Source organism: Coenobita brevimanus, chromosome 18 (assembly GCF_032717465.1).
Source record: "Coenobita brevimanus isolate Jiangsu-jjx chromosome 18, ASM3271746v2, whole genome shotgun sequence".
NCBI lineage: Eukaryota > Metazoa > Arthropoda > Malacostraca > Decapoda > Coenobitidae > Coenobita > Coenobita brevimanus.
In genome coordinates, this window is record NC_136971.1 from 9,690,001 (window position 1) to 9,703,423 (window position 13,423).

At 41.8% G+C, this 13,423-nt stretch overlaps 1 protein-coding gene across 1 annotated transcript in view; it reads right to left on the reverse strand.

The window, feature by feature from the left end:
- Window positions 1–13,423, reverse strand: part of LOC145391362 (uncharacterized) — a 91,800-nt gene that overhangs the window by 24,559 nt on the left and 53,818 nt on the right. The window contains exons 8-12 of the mRNA XM_080265960.1: window positions 11,920–12,096; window positions 7,529–7,614; window positions 6,395–6,494; window positions 5,504–5,637; window positions 1–196 (exon numbers count right to left, since the gene is read on the reverse strand). The exon at window positions 1–196 is cut by the window's left edge and continues 9 nt beyond it. Of these exons, the coding sequence (XP_080122086.1) occupies window positions 1–196; window positions 5,504–5,637; window positions 6,395–6,494; window positions 7,529–7,614; window positions 11,920–12,096 (693 nt within the window). The remainder of the gene's footprint in view (window positions 197–5,503; window positions 5,638–6,394; window positions 6,495–7,528; window positions 7,615–11,919; window positions 12,097–13,423) is intronic.

A 13,423-nucleotide genomic window follows, 5' to 3' on the forward strand; every position in this document is an offset into this window, starting at 1 on the left:
CGAGTAAAATATGGGTGGGCCCTGACGTATTACAGAATTCTGGACGACCTCCTCATCCTGGTAAGCCACGTCCACGTCCGTCAGTAGTGGTTCAGAGATCTCCCTGTAGAAGCGACGCAGCTCCTCGCCAGCACCCTTTCTCTCGTCCAGCTGTCTTAGGTAACCACCGTTGTCTGAACTGACCTGACGAAGTAACCTGGGGGAGGAGGAGGAAGAGAAGGTTAGGAACGGGTGGAGTTTTGAGGAGTTTAGTCTGACGCTTTAACCTGGCCGAAAATTGCCATCTCTCCATCTCTAAAGCTGAGCTGTGACAGGAGGTTATCACGGAGTATGGTGCGAGACACAAGTGCTATGGAGAGAATGCAAAGTCGTGGTCTAGGCTTATTCTGCCATTTAACTGGAACCGGAGATTAACACTGCAGTATTGCGCTGGTCGCAAGGAAGTGCTATGGTAAAAATAATGTAAAATCCCAAACAGTGTCTTAATCAGTCTCAGAGCTACTGAAGATAGTCTGTGAAACTAAAAAAATTCAACCAAGTTAAAGTAAACAAACTATAGTGTGTTAACCTACATATATGGTACTGTACATGGTATATCAACACTTATGTGTTGACACAGTGTTTAAATACATATATTTACAAACATATACAGTACCAGCACAAACATATACCTACACAGATGCACCTACAGTATGTACATTCCAGACTCACAAGAAACCTCCGTACTTACCCACACACACGTAACTACTTTCGCGCGCACACACACACACACACACACACACACACACACACACACACACACACACACACACACACACACACACACACACACACACACACACACCCGCTCGCTGGTGCAGTGGTAACGTTCTCGCTTGCCATCTGGTAGACGGGAGTTCGCGCCTCGCTCAGGTTGCGAAAAGTTTCACTGACGAAGTGGGTGGTTACTGTCTCCCTTGAGCAAGGGGACGGGTGTGTGCGTGTGTGAAGGTCACAGCCTTGCCCTGAGATCGGACTATATGAGCTCTCAGCTCCCTTCCGGGGGGTAAAAGCTGACGATCACGACCATCAGGTGATCCTGACCGACCCGGTGAATTACACACACACACACACACATTTTTCCAAACCATACTAATAATCTCACTCTCTGTTTCAGATCCTACAGCCATTTCTTTGGTCTTCAGCTTCGACAAGGTAAATAATGTCTTTATTTATTTATTTTTTTAATGCATCCACCAATCATTCTGTCCCGTTGCACAATCAGGAATGAAGGTACCCAAGGATAGGCTTTTTAGGGCAGAGTTCCCAGTTACATTTCCCTGAGTTGCATTACGTGAGCAGCTGATCATTACCAGTCCTTGAACTTAGCCCCTAAAGGACCACATCCAGTTAGAATGCTTTAGCTCATTAGATCACCAGGCGTCCTTATGTTGTTTGTATTGTTACCACCCAGCGAAATGAGTGCTTTTCTAGGGTACATGGATCAACTTGGCCCGTCACACTAAGTCACCTGTGGGTACAATGGCCGTCACTTACAGGTACTACCGGGAATAATGCGTCAAACGTCCCCTGTGACACCAATGTTTTTCTTTATGTCTCACGTCTGATGTATTAGTAAAAACCTGTCATAATGATCAGACCACAGTAGACATGAAACATAAACAAATATACTGGTGCCACGTAAGACTCTAAACACACCAGTCCTACAATACTTGGAAGTGGAGGCCATTGTACTGTAGTGGTGCATCGTAATTCTGCCCATTATTTATGAAAGAAATTATACCTATATACTAAAACTGTGGAAATAAAGTCTTTTCAGTCAGACCTGTTCATCAAGTATGTTACCTGAGCAGAGTCCAGGTAGGGCCAAAAACATTAATATGTGTCCAATAAATGCAGCCTTAGTATGTGGGTGTAATTTCCTCCATTTTATCCACTTGCAACTTCAGAAAACGTGTGTAATTTCCTTCATTTGAACAGTTTACAGCTTTAATGTGTGAGTGTATTTTTCTCCATATGAACAATTTACATCTTCCTGGAGGCGAGTGCAATTTCCTCCATTTGGACAATTCGCAACTTCAACATAAGGGTGTAATTTCCTCTGTTTGATCTGTTTATAGCTTCGGTGTATTGCTGTAATTTCCTACATTGAAAAATTAAGGCACAATGAAGCAACTCATGAGCGACATATGACTGATTTTTTTGCACCGTATTATTAGGGATGGCGATCAGACTTTTTTTTTTTTAAGTGGTCAAACACGGTCTAATGATTAGCGTCGGGTCACAAGCATCATCAGTTAAAGAATTCCTTTTTTTTTTTTTTTTTTTTTTTTACCCCTCCCTCCCGTTACGTGTTATTAATATATCCGCGCAAGGCTGGGTAATAAGGTTTAAGTGGTGTGTGTGTGTGTGTGTGTGTGCGAACAAAAAGTTTTCATCCGATTTCAACCAAACTTGGTGGGAGGTTTGAGGTATGACCAATGAATAATCCACCTCCCATTTTTAAGTACAAGTCAGAGGTCCAGATCACAGGGCCAGGTCAAACACTGACCTAGCAAAATCACCGTAAGCAGTTTTTGTTTGATTTAAACCAAACTTGGTGAAATTGTTCAGGATAATGCAAGAACTATGTGATAATTTTGTGATCATTTAGTCAAAGACCAGGGCCACAAGACAATGTCAAAGTGCGTCCCGTGTGAGTGATGGTTAAAAGAAGTAGCTTAAAGTTCTCATCCAGTATAAACAAAACTGGGTGGAAGTGTTGAGGGTCAGTCAAAGATAAACTTGATTAAACTTTTTCCACCAGACTTTATGGAAGGGTTCGAGGTAAAGCGAGGATGAACGGATTTCATTTTGAGAACAAATGGTGACGTCATGGTCACAGGCCAAGCCAAATATTTAGCCCTTAGATCAAGTGTGTTTTGCACTCTCTTAGTGTTTTTTCTTGTATAATATGTTTGCTAATACCAGACGGTATGATTAAACTTACATGTATTGCACCGAATGAGTTAGCAATGGTTATGATTGATCTTTTAAATTCGTAAAGCCTCTCCTAAGATGAGTAAAATAATGTTTTGTTTACCTGCTACATCCTTCTTAAGCTAAAAATTATGGGTTAGCAGTCAAGATAAAATATAGGAGACATCATGGTACCAACTGCGTTAGTCCTATTGCCACGAGACGTCATCCTCAAGCTGAATGTAATCTTCTGGCGGTGGGAAGAATGGAATAATTAAGATGACATCACACTAGAGGGGTTAACCATTTCACCTTGTTGATATATAATAGTGTGCAGACCATACTTTATTTATTCGGCTTCTTTCATCTTCTTTCCTCCCAGCCTTTTTCACCTTGGTAACATTCCTTCATTCCTTCAGCAAATCACTTTGAACATGGTACATTTGTTCTTTGGGCAATTTCCCCCAGATAATTTTTTTCTTTTTATAGGTCAGATTGTTTTATAGCGTCAGAGATCAAACCGTGCAAGTAAACATATTTAATTAAACGATACAACACGGATCCATGGAGCTCACCGTCTTTTGTAAGGAGAGGTGTACTGTAACTGTGTGGAAACAATTTTAAAGTCCCTTGGGAATGTAACAATCTTTATTTTCATTTTAGTTTTTGCTACATTCAGACGATTTCATCCAGCTTAGGAGAGCCTTCCTGAACTTGAGGAATTTTGATTCCCTCTCTACAGGAAGTCGCCAATGTGCCTAATAAAATCGTCTGGGGAATGCAAGAACAGATCAACAAAACAAGTCACAGGATTTGAGAAGCCAGTGAAGACTGTTTATGATCCCTTCACACTGAGGAGGCCTTTCGTAAAACTTCCACCAAGCGACAATTTTATTGAGTAAAATCGCCTGGAGGAATCAAGAATAATCCCAGTGAAGACGTCATTGTACCCAAAGACTTAATGGCGTTGTCTCTAATCCCGTCAGTAAGAGAAATGTTTCTTAAGATGAAAAAAATTGTCCGTTAAAAAAAAAAAAAAAAAAAAAAAAGCTTCGCTACTAAACTGACTGAATAAAACTGTCAAGCGGTAGCAAACTTAAACATAATGGACATCATCGTACTGAAGTGGTTTATTTTATAGGAGTCTTCAGATTAACAATACGTGTATGTAGCCCAAACTGTGTCTGGAAAAATATTGGATAGAATGCTGGGCCAAAAATTTCGAACATAATGTTGGGCTATGACGAATATTGGACAGAATGTGGGACCAAGATTATTAAATAGAATATTGCACCAAGAATTTTGGGAAGAATGTTCGACTACGAATATTGGACAGAATGTTCGACTAAGAATATTGGACAGAATGTTCGACTAAGAATATTGGACAGAATGTTCGATTAAGAATATCGGACACAATGTTCAACTAAAAATATTCGACAGAATGTTTGACTATGAATTTCGGACAGAATGTCCTTCTAATAATATTGGACAGAAAGCTGGGCTAAGAATAGAGGAGTGAATGTTGTGCCTAGAAGAATACTGGACAGAATGTTGTGTCCAGAAGATCAGAGAGAATGCTTTAGACCGAATGATGTGCCAAAATTTCATGTAATCACTAAGGATGAGGGTTCCCTGGACACCCCTAAAACTAACCAGAAGTTTGCCCAGCTAATTTTTTGTCTTCCTTAAAGCCATCATCATTATCACAACCACACCACCAGCACCACCACCATCATCATTACAATCACAACTGTATTTCCTACTAAGTAAAATAAAACTGGTATAGCCCACAAATTCAAAGAGCAGGAAACCATAAAAGTTAGAGCACTATCAGCCAAGTGTTTACTCCATACAACCTCACAGGTAGCCTATGTCTTCTCCTCCTCTCGCAGCGTTTGATGTGTAAGTGCTAAGCTGCTTGAAGTTCATTAGCTGGGCCGCTTCATTCCGTAGGTGAGTGAGGATAAGGACGGCGTGGGAGATGGTATAGGGTGGTGGGGAAGGAGGTGTGAGCAGGAAGTTACACAAGGTTACCACAGGTGCGTTGACAACTCAGACCTTACCATCTCACAGTGGTAGTCTGGTTTTAGTATTATATCTTTATTAACTTCACACAAGGCAGTAAAAGACAGTTGGTTGTTAGGTGGTTAGGAGAGTGATCTGTTGTCCGAAAGGGCGCGAGTTCGATCCCAGACTGGCCCAAGGAATCACTTGCCCTACTGAGAACTACCTCGAGTCAAAGGAAAAAAAAATCTTGTTTCCGACTGCATCCCACTTCGATTTTCGCCCCAGCAAGAATCTAAGCCTTTGTTGTCTACCCATGACTCTGCTCACCCATTAATAAGGACAGTAAGGTGTGTGTGTGTGTGTGTGTGTGTGTGTGTGTGTGTGTGTGTGTGTGTGTGTGTGTGTGTGTGTGTGTGTGTGTGCGTGTGTGTGTGTGTGCGTGTGTGTGTGAGGGAAATTATGTAACTGTGTATGTGTATCTGTGAGGGGGGTTATGTAACTCTCTCTCTTTCTCTTTCTCTCTCTCTCTCTCTCTCACCTGATGTCCGCGTCGTTGCCCAGAGCGAGAGAGAAAACAGGCAGATGTAGCGGGTTGGCTTGCCTCACATTGCGACGGAGCTCTTCTGGGCGAGTTTCCCCTAAGTTGGGTTTCCCGTCTGTCAGAAACACCACCTGCGGGAAGAAGAAGAAGAAGAGGAGGAGGAGGAGGAGGAGGAAGAAGAAGAAGAAAGGTGAAGAAGAAAATAGATGATGATGATGATGATGATGATGATAATGAGGGTGACGGTGATGGTGATGGTGATAACGAAGATGAAGAAGAAAAAGAAGACGAAGGAAAGGATTAATATTCTAAATTTGTTCTTGTGCTAAATTAACATTTTATTAAAATTATGTTACTACAGAAATATGTCCAAAGAAAAAAAAAGTTTATAAATAGCATACAAAGGCTGTTAAGGTGAAGAGGCAAAATAAATCATGTATTGGAGAAGAGAAGAGAAATATATAAATCTGTTACCCTATACTAAACATTTACGCACACAGTATAGCAGTTTAATACATTCTCTCTCTCTCTCTCTCTCTCTCTCTCTATCTATCTATCTATCTATCTCTATCTCCTGCACTGCCGTGGTAGTTATGGAAGAGAAAAGATGGCTGATATTTTGTCACTTCATCTCTATCATTTATGCATAGACCACTTTAATATTCTCTCTCTCTCTCTCTCTCTCCCTCTCTCTCTCTCTCTCTCTCTCTCTCTCTCTCTCTCTCTCTCTCTCTCTCTCTCTCTCTCTATCTCCTGCACTGCCGTGGTAGTTATGGAAGAGAAAAGATGGCTGATATTTTGTCACTTCATCTCTATCATTTATGCATAGACCACTTTAATATTCTCTCTCTCTCTCTCTCTCTCTCTCTCTCTCTCTCTCTCTCTTACCTGCCTTGCCGTGGTGGTGGTGGTGTTATGGGAGTTGGCACCCTTCAGCGCTTTCAGGAGTGCCTCGTTAAAATTGGTGCCTCCTAGTGCTTGAAGTCTCCTGGGAAAATATTTATACAGGGTCTCAATACAGCCTCATTTCAGGAAAGTTTACAAATAGATCAGTTACATCGACATTCACTCTAGATTGAAGGTGAAGTATTTGACACGCGCGCGCGCGCGCGTGTGTGTGTGTGTGTGTGTGTGTGTGTGTGTGTGTGTGTGTGTGTGTGTGTGTGTGTGTGTGTGTGTGTGTGTGTGTGTGTGTGTGTGTGTGTGTGTGTGTGTGTGTGTGTGTGTGTGTGTGTGTATTTGACAGCATATAAGGCAAATAATCTCACTCACAAGTATAGCTAGAGAATGTTTATGAATGACACCAAACGTCTTGAACACACACACACACACACACACACACACACACACACACACACACTTAATCAATGGAAAGCTTGTTTGCGAAGTATATATTAGGCTGGTATTCTCGTCGGTTGAGGGATCTCCCTAACACCTTTTCCTGAGCAGTTTAGTTTGCTTATTACACCTTGCTGTCCTGTTTTGTGTCACATAAATCCTTCCAGTATCGTCAAATTCTGCATAAAAAACGTGCAGAAGGATATTAAACAACTACATCCAAAAATAAACCACTAAGGAAGAGGTGTTAGGGACATGACTCACAAACAATCCCTTACACAAGCTTTACCACTTCACCCTAATGACTGTTTTTTTTAATTTTATACTCGTTACCTTCAGACGATTTTATTCAGGGTCAGAAAGGTCTCACGTACTGAAAGTGGAGGTGAGGTGGAAAAGTTGTGTGTGTGTGTGTGTGTGTGTGAAAGAGAGAGAGAGAGAGAGAGAGAGAGAGAGAGAGAGAGAGAGAGAGAGAGAGAGAGAGAGAGAGAGAGAGAGAGAGAGAGAGAGAGAGAGAGATGAATAAGGTCGTCTGGAGGTAGCAAGAATGAAGGAAAGAAAAACAAGTGATCGGGCTGAAGGGATAAAGATTTTTTTTTTTTGAAGTACTTAGCGGGTGAGGTAGCGATGATGATAAAGACGCGAGACATAATTTAATCACTGTAAAGTTGATTTGCATATTACCTGATCTTTTCGACTCCCTGCCGCACATCCTCTGCAACTCCCCTATACACGCCAAGGGACCTCACACGGGTAGAAAACACCAGGATCTGTGAGGAGGTGGAGGCATAGAGAGAGAGAGAGAGAGAGAGAGGGGGGGGGGAATTACTCGGGAGGCGTAGCAAGAATATGATGTATGAGAGAGGAAAGGCGATGAAGTGAGAGTGGGAGTTATGGAGAAAGGGAGGGGGACATGAGTATGAGATGAAATGTGAGAGTCAGACATACAGACAGGCAGACAGACACACAAAGAGTGCCTTGGCAACACAGGGGTAGCGGTGGTAATTCTATCCCTTGCACTTATTGACGACAAGTTTATAATAGTTTCCGCGAGAGGACTTCCGAAAATTAAACACCTGAGAGTGGACGTTGCTATACCCCTTTTGTTCTAACTTGGCCTAAATTTGAGATCTTTCCACCCTGGATGCCGATTTGCAACAATAGCTTAATACTCTAAAATGATACTAGCCAAAAAGAAGGGCTATGGAGAGTATGTTGAGCTTTATACTTTGTCACTGATCTATGTGAAAGTAGCTGGCAAAGGACGAAAACCTGGGACAATTAAGGCTAAAAAACAGTAGCTATAGTACGCTCACTCTAACTCGACTCAGATTTTCGTCCAAATACGGCCTATTTCACGAAACTCGGTGGCAAAGGAAGACAATACAAAGGCTCTACATCCTTTCAAGAACAGTTTGTCGTGACTATAAACATATCCTAGTGTTATTATTACAACTAAGCATGCAAGATAGAGAGATGGCAGCTATAGCCCAAACTAGAATGAAAGGAGTAAAGCACATGTCAGCAGCATATTGCTTCATAAAGATGACACATAAGTAAGTAGTCACCATCATACTGAACAAGTTAATCGCAATTCAGTATAGGAAGTTCAAACGAAGCAGGTTGACCTTGTTGGGCGGTAGGACGTAAATAGATAGGCAGATTGACAGATAGATAGATAGACAGATCATGTTACTGTTGGAGTTCGGTCCTTTCATTACAAATGCTTCTCTGCTGAATAAATCATACAGCGAAAACCAGAATTAAGTGGAGCGAATGTGGAGTGAAAGACTGGCGAGTAGGTTTAAGACAGGGAAGTGGCTCAAGGAAGATTAGTAATACATGGGTCGAAAACGAAGTGAAATGACAAGGGAGTGGTATATACGGTAGGAGACGAAGAAGAGGTGGAACAAGAACAAGGTGGAAGGAGACGGTGGAATAACGCATGAGGTTGGGATGTGTGTGGTTGTGGTGGTGGGTCGTTACGGTATAAGGACAAAAATACCTAGAGATTCTTTGGTTGGTTCCCCTTCCCTTACAGCGTTAAGCAAGAATATATAATATAGATAGACGGATAGGTAGATATAGATATAGGTATATCACATAGTTACCCGTGATTCATACACATGTTGATATCCAGAAGAAAAAAGAAAGAAAATACTCCGATCAGTTCCGTGTACGAGTACTTATATCCTCAGGGAAAAAGTTTTGATTACGCGGTGGCGATCGGGATATTTTCGCTTTTCCTTTTCCTTGTGGATATCAGCATAAATAAATATGTAAATTATACACACACACACACACACACACACACACACACACACACACACACATATATATATATATATATATATATATATATATATATATATATATATATATATATATATATATATATATTATATAGACACACACACACACACACACTCACACATACAGTATATCTGTCTATCTATCTATTTATCTACCTATCTCTCTCTCTCTCTCTCTCTCTCTCTCTCTCTCTCTCTCTCTCTCTCTCTCTCTATATATATATATATATATATATATATATATATATATATACCGGTATATACACACACACACACCAGCAAGAAGACATACAGAGAAAAATAGACATATAGACCGATTTAGTGGTAGTTGCAGTGGGAATACTAATTAGGGTGGTGGCTATAATTGCAATAACAATATCATTTTATGAACAGACATAACTGCAAGTGCATTTACGTCTTGCGGTACAAACGAAACTAATTATCTGACCTAAATGAGATGAATAATGAACTGAGTGCATCTGTAATACCGAAGATCAAAGTGGATTAATCATCTCTCTCTGTTTCCTCCGACAACGAAAGTTGGAGAAGGTTATGTATTCTCTCCTATTTGTTTGTCCACAAGATATCCCCAGAAATTATTGATGGATTCCAATGAAATTTGTGGATACATGAGTCATAGGCCAAGGAAGAGTTTATTATAATTTCATGGTGATCTGGCATTCTTGGTATAGGCGTTCGTGGAGGTATGAGCTCTCTGAGTGTCTCATTGTTAGATCCGTTTTCTCCTGTCTTCTATTCCCACTTCCTCCCATTTTCTTCTCATCCCTTTCCCTCCCATCTTCTCTTCCACCCTCCCTCCAATCTTCAGTTCCTCCCCCTCCACCTTATTGTCTTCTCATTTTTCCTCCCCTACTATCAGGGGTGGCCCGAGGAGTTTATGACTGGGGGGGGGAGGGTAACCCTAGTTGTGACCTATTCGCAGCATATTTGACCAACTCACTCCTTATTTGACCAACAAATTAGACGTAGCACTTCTATTTTAAGAACAAATAATATCCTTATGATAATATACATATATATATATATATATATATATATATATACACACACACACATATAGATAGAGAGATAGATAGATATATACACACATTATAAATGCACCCTGATCATTTAACTGTGAATATTCATTGGACTTCACAATATTATACCCTACTCCATTTGTTGAAAAAGCAGCCTGTCTCTTTATACGACCAACTGTGTGAACGTTTGACCAACTCTGAGCTAAGTACTGGGGGGTGCCTATTCCCCCTTCCCCTCGGTCGGACCATTCCTGCTTGTAATTGTACTTAAAACCACTTGAACTTGGACCCTAGCCTGAATTACTGCTGACAAGAAAACAGACACCATGTAAATTATTTAGTACTCTGATTAAACTAATTCACCAAGTAATGGTAACTGGAGTTATTTTTAACCAGACTAGTAGCAGGAGTGCATACAAATTTGCCCTGGCCCCCCCCCCCACCTCGCCACCGTTCCATGGATGACGGGGGCCCAGGTCAAGGCACCTTGGTTAACATGGTACTTGATTTTGGCTTAGACTACTCTCCTGACAGGAGGGACTCTAGGGTATTTTGTATTTTCTCTTTTAAATATATGCAATATATAAAAAAAAGTACGGAAAAAAATATTTTGTCCCTTCGGAGACCTCTCCTTAAAAAAAAAAAAAAAAGTCTCTACTCTTCATTTTGACCAACTCAGTAATTTTTTGATCAACTCAGAAACTAACATTGCGGGGGACGACCCCCCCCCTCCCACCCCCGGTAAGGCCATCCCTACCAACTATCCTCTTCTCTTCCTCCCTCTTATCGTCGTCTCCTACCCCTCCCTCCTCCTCCATCTTCTGCCTCCTATCTTCTTCCCCCCTCATATTTTATCTTTCCCCTTCCCTCCTGTCTTCGCCTACCCATCCCTCCTGTCTTCTTATCCTCCCCCTCTTTCCTATCCTCATCTCCCCTGCCCTTCCTCTCATATTCTTTCTCTTCTCTCCCTCCTCCCTTCCCTCCCAGCATTTTTTTTCTCCTCTCCTTTGCATTATTCACAATCCAGCATCTTCATATTCGGACCCTGTCAATTCTGGAAATGCCTTTTTAATATTTTCACGTCAGCGTTTCTTGTGGAACTCTGAGAATTTTTGTACCCTGGCAGTTGTGTTAATGGGATTACTCTCTCTCTCTCTCTCTCTCTCTCTCTCTCTCTCTCTCTCTCGCCTAGATTATTTCCACTAAGCCCTTTTGTAGCTCAGGTTTACTTTCCTTCGAAACTTTGCATCTTCTATCACTCTTATTTTTTTTAGTCATCCTTTTCTTAATTCACGTATCCTTATATCTATCTGTCTAACTGTTTCTATCTTTCTATACATCTATCTTTATCTGTCTGCTTATTTATTTGTTTATCATTCTATCTATCTACCTATCTATATACCCATTTATCTATTAATCTATCTACCTGTCTATCTGTCTTGTTATTTTATTTCAGACACATTATCAGCTGTACTTTCATCCTGTCATCCATTCGTCCATTCATCCAACCACCCATCTATCCACGCGGCCATCCAGCATTTACCCATCAGTCCCTCCATCCATCCATCCATTCAACCATCTCAAACGTATCCTCAGGCGTCAGAGCATTGAGAATATCGACCAACACTCCTTTCTACTCATTCAATTTTCCTTTCGCCACTCATCCACCCTCTCATTACCCATCCATCCACCCACCCATCCATCCATCCATCCATCCACCCACCTCAAACGTGTCCTCTGGCGTCAGGGCATTGAGTATATCCACCAACGCGTCCTTCAACTGATCCAACTTTCCATCATCGCTCATGGAACCAGACACGTCCAGGGCAAAGACGGTGTGGGTGGGCAGCTTCTCCAGGCCTTCGGGGGAGAGGTAGTGCACGAAGAACTTGCCCAAGACCTGTGTGAGGGTTGAGTGAGTGAGTGTGTGAGTGAGTGAGGGAGTGTGTGGGTGAGTGTGTGCTTGAGTGAGCGAGTGTGTGTGGGCGATTGAATGAATGAGTGTTTAAATGCTTGAGGAATTTTACCATGATCTGTTTGGTGGATGAGATTGATTGATTGATTGATTGATTAATTGATTAACTTATTGATTGGAGTACTTGCCCAGGATATGTTTGGGGGATGCGACTGACTGATAGACTGACTGACAGATTGGCTGGCTGGTTGAAGAATTTAACCAGAACTGTGTGAAGAATGAGGGATGGAGTTACACTGACTGGATGACTGACCTACCAACTGACTGAATGATTAACTGATTGACTGAAGCTTTTGATCAGGACATGGGTGAAGGGTGAGGAGTGGTGTTAGGGTGATTGACTGATTTACCGTTTGATTGATTTGATTGATCGACTGCCTGAAGAGAGCAGCAAAGGTCAATGGCGCTGTATTGCAAGAAGGAAAGTGGAAAAAACACAGAAATACACATACATAATATACACTCATTCAAAACTACAGCTAATTAACAAAACTCGCTCTCTCATGTGCTCAGGTGCGAGTGGAAAGGATTGGTGGGGAAGGGAAAGATAGCTGGGGGGGCGGAAGGATAGACTGGGAGGAGAGAATAGGGAGAAGGAATAGAAAGAGAGAAGGACAGGAGTGGAGGATAGGGAGGGAGGGGAAAGGATAGGTGGGAGAGGGGAGAGAAGGGAGGATAGGGGAAGATAAGGCAGAGGTAGGAGAGTTAGCTCCTTCAGCACGAGGACCTAGTTTTCATTTTAATCGTGCCACCAAACCCTCGTAGTGAAAGGGTAAATAAAGACAATTCAGTCTACCCCCTCCAGTTCCTAAAGTCTCTCCCACTCTGAGCAAAATAATCTTAAAGGTAGCACAAACCGAATTAAATAAAAAATAAAGAAGTAAAAACATGTAAATGAGAGTAAAAAAGAGATACCTAGCGTAGAATACGGCCCGGATTTATTCATCATTTCACCGTCGTGTGTTCCTGAGCCAGTACAATGGAATATTAACTAACTTGCGCCCAACTCTGAAATCAGTGATCCTCGTCCTAACAGCCACAGATGACCCCGGGTATGAGACATTATGTGGGTGGCAAGATCGGGCTGGGTTAAATTAAGCGATGGAAGGGAGGAGACAGGAAGGAGTAGGGGAGAGGGAGTGTTAGGGTTATAAATGATAAGTTTGGGATAAGGGAGAGAAACTGAGGGAGAAAAGGGTAGGTTAGGGTATGGCACGGTAAGAGAAGGAGGTGAGGTGAGATAACAAAGGGA